The sequence below is a fragment of the Erigeron canadensis genome, chromosome 1 (assembly GCF_010389155.1).
Source record: "Erigeron canadensis isolate Cc75 chromosome 1, C_canadensis_v1, whole genome shotgun sequence".
NCBI lineage: Eukaryota > Viridiplantae > Streptophyta > Magnoliopsida > Asterales > Asteraceae > Erigeron > Erigeron canadensis.
In genome coordinates this window covers 32661656-32679501 of record NC_057761.1, presented here as the reverse complement: position 1 = coordinate 32679501, position 17846 = coordinate 32661656, and the positions used below count along the sequence as shown (strand labels likewise).

The window sequence follows — 17846 nt, the reverse complement described above, 5'->3', positions numbered from 1 at the left end:
TTGTGAACATTGTTTTGGCATGTTTAACATGTATGAAATGACAAAAAACAGTTGGTTCCTAGTATGCCACGACCCGGTGTCATCTAAATTGTTAAAAACAAAGTCATTTTGTATATTGAACTTAGTTAACTTCTATGCCAGAATGCATACACAACCTCTATTTTAAAACCTCCTTGCTACATAGACCCAAGAGGGTCATTTTGCTCCTCCACATCTCATAATGCTTCCTATCATGTGGCCCATACTAGCAATTTTTGCGGTTTTAGCTGCTGGAACGCGTGCTGATATTATTGATCTACGCTGGGTTGTTGCTAGTGATGACACTATCCAACCTGCATCCGTTGATCAACCGGTATGTACACTTATACTGCATTCACATAGCAAGTTAGCTATATGCACATTTTTTTACCGACATTTCCAAACTTTTAGCTGAAACCATATTTCTGTTTGCATGCTGACAAAAAAGTTACACATAAACACTAGTCTAATTAGTGTTTTGATGTATTTGTGTTGGTTATAGGTTATAACCATTAATGGTAAGTTTCCGGGTCCACTTATTAATGCCACAACTAATGATATAGTCAAGGTTAATGTGTTCAACAATCTAGACGAAGCTTTTCTTTTCACTTGGTACGTCTTATATTGTACTATATTCTACAAAATACCACAGTACTTTAAAATGATGTAATGGGTTGGTGTTAAATTCTCTACAGGAATGGTATTCAACAAAGGCTTAACTCGTGGCAAGATGGAGTTTCAGGGACTAACTGCGCGATTCCACCGGGCACCAATTGGACTTATGCATTTGTGGCAAAAGACCAGATTGGTACTTTTAGTTACTTCCCTTCTATAAACTATCAGAAGCTTGCTGGAGGTTTTGGAGCTATTAGAGTTAACAACCGCATTGTCATCGCTGTTCCATTCCCAAAACCCACAGCCGAGTTTGATCTCCTTATCAGTGACTGGTTTTCTTCAGATTATAGGGTACAATGATAGTCTTGCAAACTTTGCTGTCATATCTATTAAGTTGACATTAACTTAAATGAATCATATAAATCAAGAAAAAAAAAAGGATATAGTGCAAGAATGAGGGTAACATATATGAGTCTAATTGCAAACTCCTGCAGTCATATCTAACTAGTATATTGTTCTTTCAAATGGACAAAAGGTGTTGTTTAACCTGTCCACTCATTCAGATCCTAACCTGTTTCAACTCGTTACCCAATCAGCCTATTTTGCCATGCTACTTGATAGAAATTATTTACTTTCATTATTAATAAAACTAATATAAAATCACACGTCCTATCAAGGCATATTGTTTTCTTCACCTTTTCAATATACTAAAGATGATGGTTATTTTACTATGCAAAACCAAGCTTTAGTTGTTGGACGAGTTCATCACTCAACTAGTCAACTCTGTGATCATTCTTATGATTCAGAAACATCTAATTTCACCTGTTTGTGAACTAAAAAGGTTCTTCGGTCAACGCTTGGAGCTGCAACAGAAATTCCTGATATGATCTTGATGAATGGAAAAGCTCCTTTTGGGTATTCCACGTCGAAACCTTCTGAGTCGTTTGAGGTCACTAAAGGTTTGTATGATTTGGTTATGGACCATCTATCAAACCTTTGCAAATGCTATTTATTTACTTGTGTGCTACTAATCTTGATTAACTTTTAGTTGATTTAAAGTCATATATTAATGCTTCCTGCTCCAAATCTTACAGGGAACACATACCGATTTAGAGTATCAAATGTTGGAAGCATGTTGAGTTTCAACTTCAGGATTCAGAACCACCAAATGGTTTTAGTCGAAACTGAAGGCTCGTACACTAACCAGATTACATTAGACTCTCTTGATGTACATGTTGGGCAGTCATATTCAGTTCTAGTGACTGCAGATCAAGATGTTTCTGATTACTACATTGTAGCCAGTCCCAAATTGTTGAACACCTCTGACAACAGCCCACTTGTTGCCAAAGGGGTTTTGCATTACACCAATTCGGGTTCACCTGTTAGCGGTCCTCTCCCCATTGGTCCTGACCCATGGGATATTGAATTTTCTGTGAATCAAGCAAGATCAATCAAGTAAGTAAATAGCTTTAGATTAGATAAATCTGTTAGAGATGGCAATATGGATGGGTTGACTAATGGGTAAGACGGGTTGAGCTGTGTTCGCTTGACCTAGAACACATTCTATTCATTTTTGTTACTAAGATTTTTATAATTATTTACCTGACACATATGATCAACGATAAAGTCTAATAAATATTTACCTGAAAATTTTAAATAATTTGAGTTTTAAGACCAAAAATGCATTTTGGGGTCTTCCTATCCTTTTGACCCGTTTCCTTCATTTAACCATAAGCTGAATTTATCCATATCGGAGTCAAATTTAGCACATCTAATAATTTTTTGATCATGAATCTTTAACCACATAACGAGTTTGGCTGTTGAATCAGATGGAACTTGACAGCAGGGGCTGCAAGACCTAACCCACAAGGTACATTTAACGTCTCGAATGTGACCTTATCAGAAACCATTATCCTTCACGGATCAGAAGCCAATATTGATGGCATGTACCGTCATGTGGTGAACAATGTGTCATATCTCACTCCAGAGACACCATTAAAACTTGCTGATTATTACGTCAATGGCTCTGGAGTGTACCGATTAGGTGATTTCCCTATCCAGTCTATCAAAGACCCTGCCACGTTTGGTGTTTCAGTAGTAAATGCAGCTCACAAAGGGTGGCATGAACTTGTCTTTCAAAACGATCTGACCATGATGGATTCTTGGCATTTAGATGGCTCTGGATTTTATGTTGTTGGGTAAGTGAATTTTGATTTATACGATGGAAGCAATTTGTATACAACAATAGTAAACGTTTTTATAAAATATTCATAATATGTTTTCTTCCTTTTAGGTTTGGTGATGGGGAATGGACCTCAAGTTCACGAAGTACATACAACTTGTATGACCCTGTGGTCCGTTCTACGGTCCAGGTCTACCCAGGAGGGTGGACTGCAGTTTATGTATTTCTTGACAATCCTGGAATGTGGAATTTGAGATCACAACATTTGAAAAAATGGTATTTGGGTCAAGAACTTTATATCAGAGTTCACGACGATGATCCAAACCCTGCTAAAGAAAATCCTCCACCCGAAAATCTCCTTTTATGTGGTGAGTGAATCATAACTATATTTTGAATCTTTGTGAGTTACTGAATACGTACTTATTTATTGTCCGTTTTTAAAAGGGATGTTTGGCACGATAGCACCGACTGGTGCTCCGGCGCCTCAGCCAGGAGGGTGATGACAACAATCTTGTGGCCAGCTTGGTCGTCCTGGCAGCGTTTCATGAGCATGGAACTTGTATCTGCTCTTTTTTGAAATAAAATGGGAAACAATATTTACAGTTGTAACAGAACATGTATTATAGTAACGGCATTGACAAACTTACTTCAGTATCGGCGATGGACTTGTATTATTGTGTACTTTTAGCACAGGACATAAACATCATATATTAACATGGGCTCAATCATTTATCAATCATATAGTAATAAATACTCGTATTAAATATTAATATGTGAAGAATTATATACCTAATCCATATTCACTTTTCTCAATTACCGGCCATTTTACATAAATGCAACAATAGTTGACCAATACTACCCCACGGTCATCGATAACTTGTTGCACAGACAAGGGATGAAGAAGGTGGCCTAAAGAAGTCGGTCTATTATAAGTATGACTGTTTATATCTTAACTTTTTTTTTTTTTTTATACTTGTGGAATATACCTATCGGATTGGGTACCTTATTGTTAATTTTGAATTATTTATATGGATATATATAAACTTTTTCATAGTCTTATACAAGCTTACACATTGTAGCTTGTTGGCTATTCAAAATGGAATTAGATAAAAGAAATTGAAACATATTTTTAATATATATTAAAACAAAAATCTTAATTCAAATTTGAAAAAGTTTAAGCCATTGATTATATTTTAATTTTATTTTCTACCATTAAACTTCCTTGATGACATCACTATTGACTTAAGAATTAGTCAATAACGTTTTTAATCCTTATACTTATCACTCAATAACATTATTAAACAAATCTTTATAATAATGGTACTCCTTATTCTTTAATGTTATAACTTATAAAATAAATCATTTATTTATATAATAATATATGCATACAAAGTTTATATTGTACATTTCTATTTCTAATATCGTATAATTGAATATTTGACAAAATTTCAATTTAAAATGTGTTATAAATTGAATATGATATTTAAGTTTTGATATATTTACCATATGCTTATTTATTTGTTGATAACCTATATCATTTACTACACTAATTACCCTTTGGTAAAGAATCTTAGTTGTATGATTTTTTATTTAATTTAACTATGATTACCCTTCCGTAAACAATCTTAGTTGTATGATTTTTTATTTAATTTAACTATGATTTTTTATATTGTAACGAAACATTTTACATTTTATTTCTATTAATAACATTTTATTTCAACAACACTATAAATATTTTTTCAAAAATGTTTATATTACATGGTTTTTTGATGTGATTGTTTAATTGCATGAATTAAAATAACATATTTGGTACCCTTGATAAGAGTAACAGTATAGTTACAACTTAGTGTTAATAAAATTATTTTTTAACATTTCCTATAATTTAGGTTTTATGGTTAAAAACATGATTTCTTAACATTTTTCTTTGATAAGGAATATGGTATTATAATTGTTGTTCAAAATTATATAAATATACATTTAGATGTTAATCGTTTTCAGATATTAAAAGTTATTTAATGAAAAAAAATATACAAATCTCGCGTGTTACCCGGGTTATACGCTAGTTTTAATATTTAACTCGAGAGACGGTAAATTGATTGCGAATTGAAGGTGTGGGGCGCCATTATCGGCATTAATCATGCGTTATTTTATTTTATTTATAGAATCCTAATTTTTCTTTTTAAATTAAGTTAGTTCGATTCATAGCGTCAAATTTGGCGTAGTAGAATTCATAGCTTGTAGTTAACAAATTAATTACAAACAAAAGTTTAATTAATCTAAAATCGAACATAAAATAATATATCTGTGTTTGGGTATGTATGCTTTAATTTTATTTATTTATATAGCATTTTCTTCTTTTTCAAACCTATCAATATCAAATATTAATTAATATTCCAGATAAGCAAAGATATTTATTTGGGTGTACGACACATTTAAAAGAATGGTTATCAGTATGTTATCTGCTTTGCCGTTTATGTGTGGATATTTTTGCGACAACACAATTTTACAATTGTTAGGTACGAAGATTCTAAACGGCCTTTTCATTTTTGATTACCCGACAAATTTCTTAAGCATAGTATTATAATATAATAATGTAATAATGAATTTTCTCAAGATTTATAATGTAAGGACTAACTGACTAAGGAAAGAGTTTTCAACACTATATAACATGCTATATAGAGTACGTGATTTTTTCGAGTATGAATTTTTCTGATTTTTAAATTTACTACCAAAAAAAAAAAAAAGTAGTAAGGGGGTGCTTGGTTCAATTTACAGAATGGTAATGGAAAAGGCAAAAGGAATACTAAGGAATGCAATGAATACTCTATTTCTTTTGATGATGCTTGGTTAAGTTGGTGTATTCAACAAAAATGTATTATGTGTATATCAATTTATTAAATAAGTGTAATAATATATATTGTAATTGTTTATTTAAATATTTTTCTAATTATAATTATATATTGTTGTTTTAGTTATATATTGTGTAAATATAATTATATTATATATATATATATATATAATTATATTACATAATGTGTAAATTATAATTAAAATCAATGAAATTTTGTACAGTGAAAGTGAACATTCCTTCTACTAACGATTAAACATATGATTATAAGATACTAATGTGTTCATTGGACTTATAATACATTAATCTTATTATGATATATGAATTTAGGAAAACCTTTAATATAAGGAAAATGATAATGACAGCCTTAATGGCTGTCACTAACAATATATTACATGTTTAAAAACTTGTACATTATATATTAAAAACCGTCCTCTGATTTTTCTAATAGCAAGGTACAAATTTTAATGCACCCAATTAGTTTTTATTGACAACCCTAAGGGCTGTCACCAACAAAACCCTTAATATAATTAATATATATAAAATATAGTATATTATTTGGCTTAGAATTGATATTGTATATACGGTTATAACTATTGCATTTAGAAAGCGAGAATCATGGAATATGTCATAGTGGGGTGAGATTACGGATAAGCACGTATAACTCGGTAATGACAGTCATTATCCCCAACTTATTAGGTAATGGGGTATTAACCAAAACTAAGTAATGATTAACTACATTATATGATAACAAGCATCATCTATCATTATCTTTCTCATTCCTCACCTAGAATAACTCTCAACCAAGCATGCCCTAAGTTTGACAATCAAGTTCAAGTCTTCAAGTAGGTTGATTAGCAACACCCATGACTCGTGATGTATAGGAAAATTTTTTCCATGATCTTAGCACAATTTATTAACACTAGTCTTGAATTCGTGGCAACTAGTTTTCTATGATCATTTGCCGTTTGTAAAAGATTTTGGTAACTTTTACCTCTTCTTAAAGGTTTTTCATGTACAAGGCCGGCTTCTAGACTCTTTATCTTCATTATAGTTTTATTCCAAGTAATGACAATTGCAAGCTGGAATGATCTGTGAGTATGGGTCTTGCTGCAGTTATAATGAATCTACCAATAAACTAAAATAAGATTGACATATAAATTATTTTTTTAGTTGTATATAAATTCAAATTAGCTTTTTTAATTGTATATAAATTCAATTTTCTTATTAGATTTAACATTAAACTCTAACTCTTCGTTTTATTAATACAAAAGACATTATAACCTTATTTGATTAATTGTTTTTCATTAATAAATTATTTTTTTTATTTTCTCAATTCTTCAACTCTTATTACTTATATTATGAAGACTTCAAAAATTCAAGTTTACGATCCGAAATCATATGGCTATTTGCCATCATGCATCCACTATGCTTATAAATTCCGATTTTGATGTGCTTCTAAAAACTAAAGGTTAATCCAAAATTCTAACTAATTATATCTATCATTACTGTATATTACTTTAGCATCGATCATCAATTACCTTAACAACAATTTATTTTACACTTACGAATCATGTATGAGACATTTTCGATTTTTTTTTATGATACCACATATATAGCTACCGTACATCATACGGGTATTAGTATTAGTATGAAAAATATAATGTGATAAACGAGTTTTAAAATTTGACTCATTTAGTGTGTAACTAAAAAGTGTGCGACATAGTATATGCTATGGGGTACCTACTAAATTAATGTGTGCACATGAATGCATCCAAAAACGTTTAGCAAAATATCCACTTTTCTATTGGTCTCCGAGTTTATATAGATATTTTACCTAAAAGTTTATCATTTAAAACCAAAATTTACCCTTAAAAAAAGTTACGAGTATATTTAATAATGATCATAGTTTACTCACATTTTCATTCATTAAAGTACAAAAGTTGTTTAAAATTCAAATAATTTACCCGTTTGGTAGAAGTTTACAACTCTAAACTTACATAAACATTACATTACATGTATCTCTTACTATCTACTATCATATTGATCTTCATCATTTAGCCCTCTTATTATTCTCTCTTTCGCCAGTATAACCGCATACCTTTCTATAAATACCACAATATCCAATTTCATCGTGTTCCTCGTACTCTTCAGAAGATATTTATTTTTAGTAACATTCATTCAATTCAACTTTTTCCAATAATATCTAAATATCATAATGAAGATGATATTTTATATCTTATCCTTAATTAGCTTCATCATCCTCACCACAACATTCCCACCCCTAGCCACAGCTTCCGATGTAATATACGATTCAGCCGGTAACAAGCTTTTAAGGGGCATTCCTTACTTCATTCTCCCCCTCCTACGTGGCACGAGTGGTGGTCTCACTCTTTCTCGGAGCAGGAAAGATGCATGCCCACTTGACGTCACTCAAGAACCATTTGAGCTCAATTTTGGCGTCCCCTTCACGTTTACCCCCATTGTGTTAGATGAAGATTATGTTCATGCATCGTATCCGGTTTCCATTGAAGCAGATGTTGCAGACCCTTGTAAGGGTTCAAATATCTTGAAGGTCTCGACAACAGCAGAACTGTCTGCTGTTGTGAAGAAGCTAGGTATATATAGACGAGTGGGGTCCATTGTCCCCACTCAATTTTTATAGTTTTATATATAACGCTAATATAACTACTTTATAATAATAATTAACGCTTTTAATTGCTAATTAATAGTTGGTTCCCCTCCTGGTACTAAAACAATTACAACCGGCGGAGAATTTAATACGCCAGAGAGTTGCTTCCAGTTTGTAGAAGATGATGTGATGCCGGGATTGAGAAGCTACCAAATTCAGTTATGTCCGTTTAAATGTGGTTCGAATAGTACTACTAGTAGTCTTACTTGCTACAACATTGGAATTACACCAGACGAATCCGGCAAGGGATTTCTTTCTCTAACTGATGCCATGTTTCCGGTTGTTTTCTCTAATACGTTTAGCAAGCCCGTTCAATCACAGTAGTTCTCAAGTGGCCACGGATTCGTAAATTCTTTTACACATTTTGTAACGTCATGCAAAATGATGCTAAATAATCACTCGTAGTTAATTATATATGTAATGTATCTTAACAACAAACCATGAATCATAATAAAATAAATTGAGGATGCTACTGGTACAAAGACTTAAATTCGACAAAATATTAGAATGTGCGCATATGCTTCATATATTTAATAAATACTTATACATCATTTACCAAACTTAATTTGTCGGTAGAAAATTATCAAGTGAATTTGACAAATCATACGATTTCTCAAGCACATGCATGCAACATAACTATTTTGATATAGACTTATGAAAAGAATCCATAGTACTCGTATCATTTAATTTAAGAATTCAACTATATCTAAACATGAGCAATATGTATGAGGTTCAGATAATTATAGCATTACTCTCGTTATAAAATATGCCCATCTAATTTATTACGAGGGTGAAAAACTTCTGATAATAACATAATATGTCAATATCCTTTCATATAATGTTCCTAGCTACTACGATTCTTGCAAAATCACAATTTTGTGTCATGTATTTTACCGATATTGTATTCCTAAAAATAGTCAATGAACTACCCAAACTTTCTTTTTGTAAAAATTTGTTTTAAGACATACATTTCACAGTCTGTTCATAATGGAATTGCTAAAACTCACTTTTTGGTTAATGAGTCATCTCGAATATCTTAGACTAATTAAAGGCTCTTTAGTTTATTGAGCAAGTGTCTAGCTAAACCGAGTTATGATCATGTAATTAGCACCACCTAATTCCTCATCTTCTAATTCATTCATATTCAATTCACCACTCATCACATATATCCATTTTCATACTAGCCACTATAGAAGCGCCATTTTCCACTGGTCGGCCACCACCATTGATTTTCATCAACACCGTACGGTCATATATCTATAACAAATAAAATTGACAGATTGACTATTGAAACCAATTATGTGAAATCAAAACCAAAGAAATTACCAAACCAAAATGAGCTAGAAGAAAATGTATATCCCTTACGATAATTATATCATTTAAGTTTGGGGATGATCATATATCATACAGGCCAGGTCTGGTAGTGTTTAACATCTTTAATTTACTACACTTTAGTATGCCTTTTCATTCGATGGGCGAAAAAATTGGCCGCCTTATATATAACCTGTGCTTTTGTATGCAGCTATTAGATAAATTCTTGTTGATACTTGCATCTTATTAACGAAGTTTTATTACGAGTACTACTACTTTAGCAAATATACATATATGAGGCCCAATATAGAATTTGAGCAAATTAAATAATTAGTTATATGTTACTTTTCAATGCATCGATTAAGTATGCCCTTTGACTGATATTACATTTTTTTAAAAGGTAAATTTCACTGAAAATTTTCGTGTTGTGATTTGACAGCGAGAGGTCTAACATACGATGTCTTAACTGGGTCCATACTAGAGAGCTCTCTCGAAGTAGAAATGTTTATTTCAAATACCTGATGGAGGAAAAACCGCTACTAATTCGCCCGAAGGCATAACGATTAATATGGGTAAACTCTGCCTCCTTAGACTTGAACTTACCCAAGTCAAACCATCATAAAATAACTTATTATGTCCTTTCCAAGACGGGAGGAGATTCCCCTAAGTTAATCAACTTGACTAGTCAAGTTGAGGAAATCTTGACTCTTGATTTAAAATCAAAGGTTAAGATTAAAAGATGGTGTTTTAATCTTTACTTTTGATTTTAAATGAAAGGTCATGAATACTCTAACTTGACCTCTGAAGTTATTTGTAACTTGAGGGATATTCACCTTTCCAAGACGTACGAGACATCTTAAATGTAAGAATGACCTTTCAACCATGCATTGAGCTAATGATTAAATACTTGACTGATATTACATAGGGGGGAAGAAAAAAACAATAACGCTCAATATTCAGGAAGGAGCAGCTAGCTGGCTCGGAAACTTCCTCGCAAGTACGTTTTGTTCTATAGGACACCAATTCAATTAGGATTTAGTATTTACACCCCACGTTTCAATAGAAAAAAAAAAAAACAGATAATGTCATTATGCTGCTCACAATAGTTACAATTAAATATCAGTTGCTCGTCAGTTTTACCACATTAACATTATGTTAGCATTTTAAATTGACACATTCCTTTTAGTTAGGGCGGTAAACGAACTGAAAGAACATGAACGAGAGTTTGTTCATGTTCGTTCGTTAACTTAACGAACGGTTCACGAACGAATAAACGAACATAATGTTATGTTCACGAACAGATGAACGAACGTAATGGTTTGTTCATATTTGTTCATTTGTGTTCATGAACGAATGTTCACGAACACAAACGAACGAACAATATTGAACGGACACAAACGAACGAACGCAAATGAACGAACACAAACAAACACAAATGAACAAATATATATTAACTAAAAATATTTACAAATATATAAATTAAAAATATTAGACTTCATAGTTACAAATTATTGATTGGCTAAAAGTTTTACGAAACTTTCATACTTTAGAAAGTGAAAATATCTTACAGTTTGATAAAATATGAGTACTTATCTTTATAATTTGTATTTAAATTTTTTTAAAGTATATAAATGATTAGATATTAATGTTAATATTAAATTAATATTATATATATATATCAAAATGAAATGTTTACGAACATAAACGAATGGATGTTCATGAACATAAATGAAAGGATGTTCATGAATATAAATGAACGGATGTTTACGAACATCGTTCACGAACATATTATCGAACGTTCATGAACATAATTGAACGAACGAAAGTTGTGTTCATGTTCGTTCGTTTAACTAAACGAACGGATTTTTGTATTCATGTTCATTCATTTAACTAAACGAACGAACACGAACGAACTTCCTCCGAACAGTTCACAGTTCATGAACTGTTCGGTTCATTTACTGCTTACTTTCAACAACTGCTTATCATCATTTTGTCGTCTCGTATAACAATAACAACATTGTTTATAAAAAAATGTTATTTAATTAATTAATGTAGAACATTAATGTAGTGTTTTGCATAATTAATTGAGCAAAATGTTAGATATGTATAATCCATTCACTATTTTTCTTAATCACTTTTTTAGTATTTTCATATAAATTGTTCAAGATAATTAACCAATTGATCATAGATCAACAGATACCGCCACCATGTGATCACATGGGCCTACATATGATCGGTTGCAAGTCACATATTAAAATCTTGCCAAAAACTATATTTAGTGACCCATATATGAGAATGGTGAGTTACTGGGCATCAATTCTATGCGGTGTGTAACTTTTTTTTTTTTTTTCAAGATAATCAGATTTATCAAAGATAATCAGTTTTATCAATTAGTAATTTGACATGTGCAAGTAATAAGTTCTGGCTTCCTTGTATGTTTGTGATATGATGATGTGCACCTTTACAACTAGTAGATAAAGTAGTAAGGATCGATAGGGGAAAAAACTCGTTGTGAACTGATCATTGAAGTACTCCATGTGCGATTAAAATTATTGTGTATATTGTAAATGGTACATTTTTGGAGGTAACCAATTATGGTATTAGACTATCTCCAATGCTAAGAACGTTTTTAGGTGTCTTTGAGCTGTCAAATCATTATCTTACAAATCCTTATACATCTTTATAAATCCTTCAAATCTTATAATTTTATCTACAACCATATATACAAATATCCTTACATATCCTTACTTATCTTTACATATCTTTTAACGCTAACTAAAAATAAAAATATATTAGGTAATGAACCTTTAGGTAAGGACATCCTTCAAAAAATCATTAGTTTTAGACAAATTTTAATGACAAAGGATGTTTAAGGACACATAAGAGCGCCTAAATGTACCCTGATTGGAGATAGTCTTAACTATTATTAGTCATAACGTGCTCTATTATGTATCTACGATAATAATGATAACGATTTTTCATGGGTGTGTACGTATGTACCGTTTAATTGAATCAACAAATTAAAATAACTTGATATAGCTCCAGTGTTAACAATCCATATTCGAATGACTTTTTTCTTCACCTTCAATATTTAGTTCTACGTAAATCAGCTATGATCTCGTCATCTCGATATATATACTTGATAAAAAAAAATTAATACTTAGTACGTACAACTCAAAACATGATAAACTTTTTCTGTGAATTTTTTTTTTAAGAAAAAAGAAAATAAAATATTATTTTGGTGGCTAGAATCAACTCCAAAATCAATCCACCCACACTCTATTTTCTCTATTCAATAACGATAAATTAACTTAATTAGTGTCTAAAGATATATCTAATAGTAAAACAATAACATGTGAAAAAATTAGAGAACAAGATTAGAAAAAAAAATTAACGGAATTCACATATTAAATTCTTAAAATTTTTAGTTGATTTTTAATCATATAAGTTAATTAATCATTTTTCTTCTCGGATATTTTCTGCTTTAATGCATGGGACCTATAGATTTATGTGGATGTTATGAGGCACTTGTTTCAAGAACCTTCCTGTTATCCTTATTATTTTTCTTTTCTTATAACTTCTTTTGAAATTACGAAACATGATAACATCAAATTTCTCCCTTTTTTTTCATCTATAAAGACAATTGTATCAAACATACACCATAAAACCAACCTCAAAAAAATCATTACATCATCATAATCAATCTTTTTTATAGCTTTAATAATTTCGTAATCATGAAGAAAACATATACTTTTATTTTCTTAAATCTTCTCATTTTCACCACTACACTTTCACATTTCACATCCGGTTCAGGAATAATATATGACTCAGCCGGTAACAAGCTTCTAAGGGGCATTCCTTACTACATCCTCCCTCTCCTTCGTGGTTCGGGTGGAGGACTAACCCTGACCCGAACCACGAAAGACGGGTGCCCACTCAATGTCACACAAGAACCTTTTGAATTCAACAATGGTGTCCCATTCACCTTCAATCCAATTGTTCTTGAAGAAGAAATCATACGTGGAGCTTACCCAATATCAATAGAGTCCGATGTCTCAAACCCTTGTCATGCATCAAATATATTGAAAGTGACGACCGTGAAAACTAGAATGAAAAAAGATAGTAAACATTTGGTTAATGAAAATTATAATAATAATCATAGTTATGATCATAAGAAGAAGAAAGATGATGATGACGACGACGATAGTAAATATGTTACTATACAAATTGTGACAAATGGTGGGGAATATAACAAGCCCGAAAGTTGTTTTCAATTTGTTGAAAATGATTTGATGCCAGGGTTAATAAGTTATCAAATTCAACATTGTCCATTTAAATGTGGTTCTTCTTCGAGTAGTAGTAGTCCTGGTTTTAGTTGCTATAACGTCGGCATTATCAAAGATGTTGATGGTACCGGGTACCTTGGTCACACGGATGAGATTTTTCCTGTTGCGTTTACGAATGCTTATGGATCGTATGGCAAATCGGATAACAAGGACGTGTTTAGCCCGTCGGCTAAAATGAGCACCTTTAGCCAGTTTATGGCTAAAGTGAGCACGTTTAGCGATATAAGGTTGAATTATTAATTTAGGTATACTTGTATTGTATTGTAGAGATACACATGGAATAATATCGAATTGAAGAGTTATATTTGTACACTTATTAGTAATAAAGATGAACGATCGTTTCAGAATGTTTGACTGCAATAACTTTTCAAGCAGACTATTTTTGTTCATATATTAATTTATAGTGTATAAATCAAAAGTAATAAATTTTTATTATGAATATCCATCCAATTTTGTAGTATATATCATACCACTCTCGATCTGTTATTGTGGTGCCTAACATCATATGGTTTGGTATCGAGTCATTTGATTAGACACTTCACTATGACTTTTACAAGGCCGTTGTAGATGGCATGTTATGCCAATTCTCCAAGCCCTTACTTTTACTAATTAAGCCGTTCTGGATGCCGGAGCGACGCCGAGAATGGGAGTCTATGTGGGCCCATGTTCTAAATCCCTTACTTTTAACCCTTCATTTTTCACGTTCTGAATTAATGTAATGTAATGTTATTTTATCTATTTTTGTGTTTAAATAAAGAAAAATGATGTGGCAATGGAAAGTTAAAAATTTGATGAGAATGGTAGTATTGGTGGTAGGGTAAAACTCAGAGTAATTTTGAAAGTAAAAAATAATATAACGAGGACGTGACAGTTCAGATGTTAAAAATATAGCTTTTTTATTTGCATAGGCCTTATACAATCTTATAATGTAAATCATTTTGTGAACAAACCAACAAACAAGTGAAAAACCTTCTCAATAATTAAGTTTTGTTTCATGCAAATTAAAAGATACATGAAATATATATACACTTGTAAACCAAGACTTTCGAAACTCCTTGACCCCACCCACCATCCTAAATTAGGGCTGTCAATCTCAACCCAACCCGAACCCAACCCGAAAAAAGTCAGGTTAGGGTTGGGGATTTTTGACCCACCAATGGGCCATGACAAATATAGAGAGTAAAACTAATCCAAAATGGACTCTTCTAAAGTCTAATATCACTTCTACATGTATAATGGTAGCATATCAGCTCAGTACGTTAAAAAAAAAAATCATATACCGGCATAAGTATTTAATATGCAATTGGAATTTGGAATCATACAAACTTGTCTTAAACAAACCTTTAAGACAGCACACTATAGATTCAGCTAAATCAGGCAGCAGGCTATAGATTCAGTTCAGAAAGTTTGGGCTTGCATTCGGCCCAACTACCAAGTTTACAAATCCAACTAAATCAGGTAGCCCACCGCTATAGATTTAGTTTTAAAATAGATTGCGCCATTAAGTTATCAAGAGTCACTTAGCTGGTCAAGTCAGTGTCCACTGTACAGACGTATTTTTGGGCTGGCTCACGGGTCCTGGTTTATAGTTTGTACTTTCTACATCTTCATCTCCTAGTTAACTGGAATATAGATCTATATTCTAAAGTATAATTATTAATGAAATCATTTATAACATACATACATTTACCTTTTAAGATAATTATAATATTTCATATTATATATCAATTACTTTTATATTAATGACCATGCCACTACGCAACTGCCGCCACCACCATCCGTCGCCGGCAACACCACCAACACCCGTCGTCGCCACCACCATCATCGCACCGTCGCAAGGTCGCATCGTGCGGACATATGACTAGTAGTATTATATATGTGTCTCCCACCCCTGTTTGTTTGAATAAATTTCACCTTTTAGATGTTTTTTGAAATTCAGTCAAAATAGTCCAAAAGGACTTGTTTTTGTTTGTTTGAATAAATTTCACCTTTTAGATGCTTTTTGAAATTCAGTCAAAATAGTCCAAAAGGACTTGTTTTTATGATTGTTCAGATGTTGCGCTTAAAGGAGAAGTATATAGATGACCGGATTATTAGAAAAATAAGTAAAATCAAATGGTAAAATTAGGAGAGAAAATTAGTAGATTCACTTGTTATGTAAACAAGTTGTTAAAAGGATTATTAAGCTATTTTTTAAGAAGATATATATTTCCGCACAAATTGATTAACATTCAATATTCATGAAAACAAGGAATTGAAGCAACAAATCAAAGGGCATATATGGGATTATATGCTTTATACTTATATTCAAAGTTTCAAACCACAAAATATGGATGGATTTATTGAAAGTTAATTGAAACCACAACATAACACATATGTGGACAGTGGATTTATTATTATACAAATAGACTAATTAAATCGATCTTCATGAAACATTGTTGTTCAAGCAGCAGGTACGTCATACGTATATATATTGGTGCCTGTGTCATACGTAAATACATTGGTGCCCAACAGCCAGCCATATATGCATGCATCGATCAGATGTGTTATGCAGCATCTGCAAGAATAAATTGTGCTTCATACAAAGGAGAAGAACTCTCATCAACTTTCGATTTGACAAACATTCCTTTCTTAAGAGTTGTATGCTGTCGTCGGCCACCAGCTTCCATCTTTTTATACACCTCACCCGTGTTCAGTGGCGAAGCCAGCAATTTGATACGGGGAGGGCCAAAAATTTTTTTTTTTTACCTGGACAGTGGTCGAAAAATGGCTGCGAAATAACATCATTTTAGTTCATAAACAGTAGCATGAAATTTTAAGAACACCCGTATAATTTTTATAATATATCGATGTACGGTTTTTGAGTTAAAAGATTTTGAATAAATTAGAGGAATAAAATGATTTATAGATGAGTGAGAAAAAAATTGGTGGCTGAGATTTTAGGACAGAGGCGAAAAAAATGAATGGTTGAAATTTAAGGTTATTATAGGTATTATTAGGTGGAGATGTTTAAATTAGTGAATAAAGAATATGGGTATTTTAGGTAGTTCAAATCATTTTTTTTTTAAAAAAGGCAAAATACTTTAAGATAGTATTAGTTATTAGATATATAAATAATACACTTGTTTGATTGGAATAAAAACCTACGAAGTAGTAAAAAAGAAGAAAGAAATAGAATGAATAAATTAAAATACCTTTGTTAGATTGAAATAAGAAAAAGAGAATGAAAATTATTAAACTTCCATAGTTGAGGCTCTGTTAGTCCAAGAAAGAATGGCGGATAAAAACATGTTTGTCATATTGTGCAAAGTAAGAGACATTGGTGGGATAGACCAGTATTATTTTTCATTTTATTATGGTGGGATGGGCCAACTTCATTATAAACCTAAAACTTTATCACTCATCTACATATAATTAAAGTATAAGTGGTCTGCTGGGGTGGGCCTTGGCCCATCCTAATGCCAATGTGGCTCCGCCCCTTAGGGATGAGCAGATAATCCGAAAACCCATAACCCACTTCAAAACCGCCCAAACCCGACCCGAACTGACCTGCCCGAGAGCTCCACGAGCCGGGCTTCGGTTTAGTTTTTAGTGATTTTTCGGTTCTCGGGTCGGGCCGGTCCAAACCCGGCAAAACCCGGCAAACCCGGCGGCAACCCGAGAGTGTGGACTGTATTGATTTATCATGTAATGATAATAACAGAAAATGAGCATGGAAAGCAAAATAAATTATGAAGGTGTAACATATATATATATATATATATGTATCTATATATATGTATGTACTTGTAACCTATAATGGTAATAGAAAGCGAGGATGTAACTCATCTATTG

At 32.0% G+C, this 17846-nt stretch overlaps 3 protein-coding genes across 3 annotated transcripts; all 3 read left to right on the top strand.

Moving 5' to 3' along the window:
* Window positions 1–232: 232 nt before the first annotated feature.
* On the top strand, window positions 233–3405 carry LOC122590196 (monocopper oxidase-like protein SKU5). The gene is made up of 8 exons (XM_043762535.1): window positions 233–352; window positions 521–630; window positions 714–984; window positions 1475–1592; window positions 1728–2088; window positions 2463–2831; window positions 2927–3183; window positions 3260–3405. The coding sequence occupies exons 1-8, from the start codon at window positions 233–235 to the stop codon at window positions 3313–3315; spliced, it is 1662 nt and encodes a 553-aa protein (XP_043618470.1). The 3' UTR covers window positions 3316–3405.
* Window positions 3406–7794: 4389 nt separating this feature from the next.
* Window positions 7795–8827, top strand: LOC122584848 (kunitz trypsin inhibitor 5-like). The gene is made up of 2 exons (XM_043756918.1): window positions 7795–8281; window positions 8396–8827. The coding sequence occupies exons 1-2, from the start codon at window positions 7882–7884 to the stop codon at window positions 8677–8679; spliced, it is 684 nt and encodes a 227-aa protein (XP_043612853.1). The 5' UTR covers window positions 7795–7881; the 3' UTR covers window positions 8680–8827.
* Window positions 8828–13270: 4443 nt separating this feature from the next.
* Window positions 13271–14359, top strand: LOC122609103 (kunitz trypsin inhibitor 4-like). The gene has a single exon (XM_043782167.1). The coding sequence runs from the start codon at window positions 13401–13403 to the stop codon at window positions 14250–14252; it is 852 nt and encodes a 283-aa protein (XP_043638102.1). The 5' UTR covers window positions 13271–13400; the 3' UTR covers window positions 14253–14359.
* The last annotated feature ends 3487 nt before the right edge of the window (window positions 14360–17846 follow it).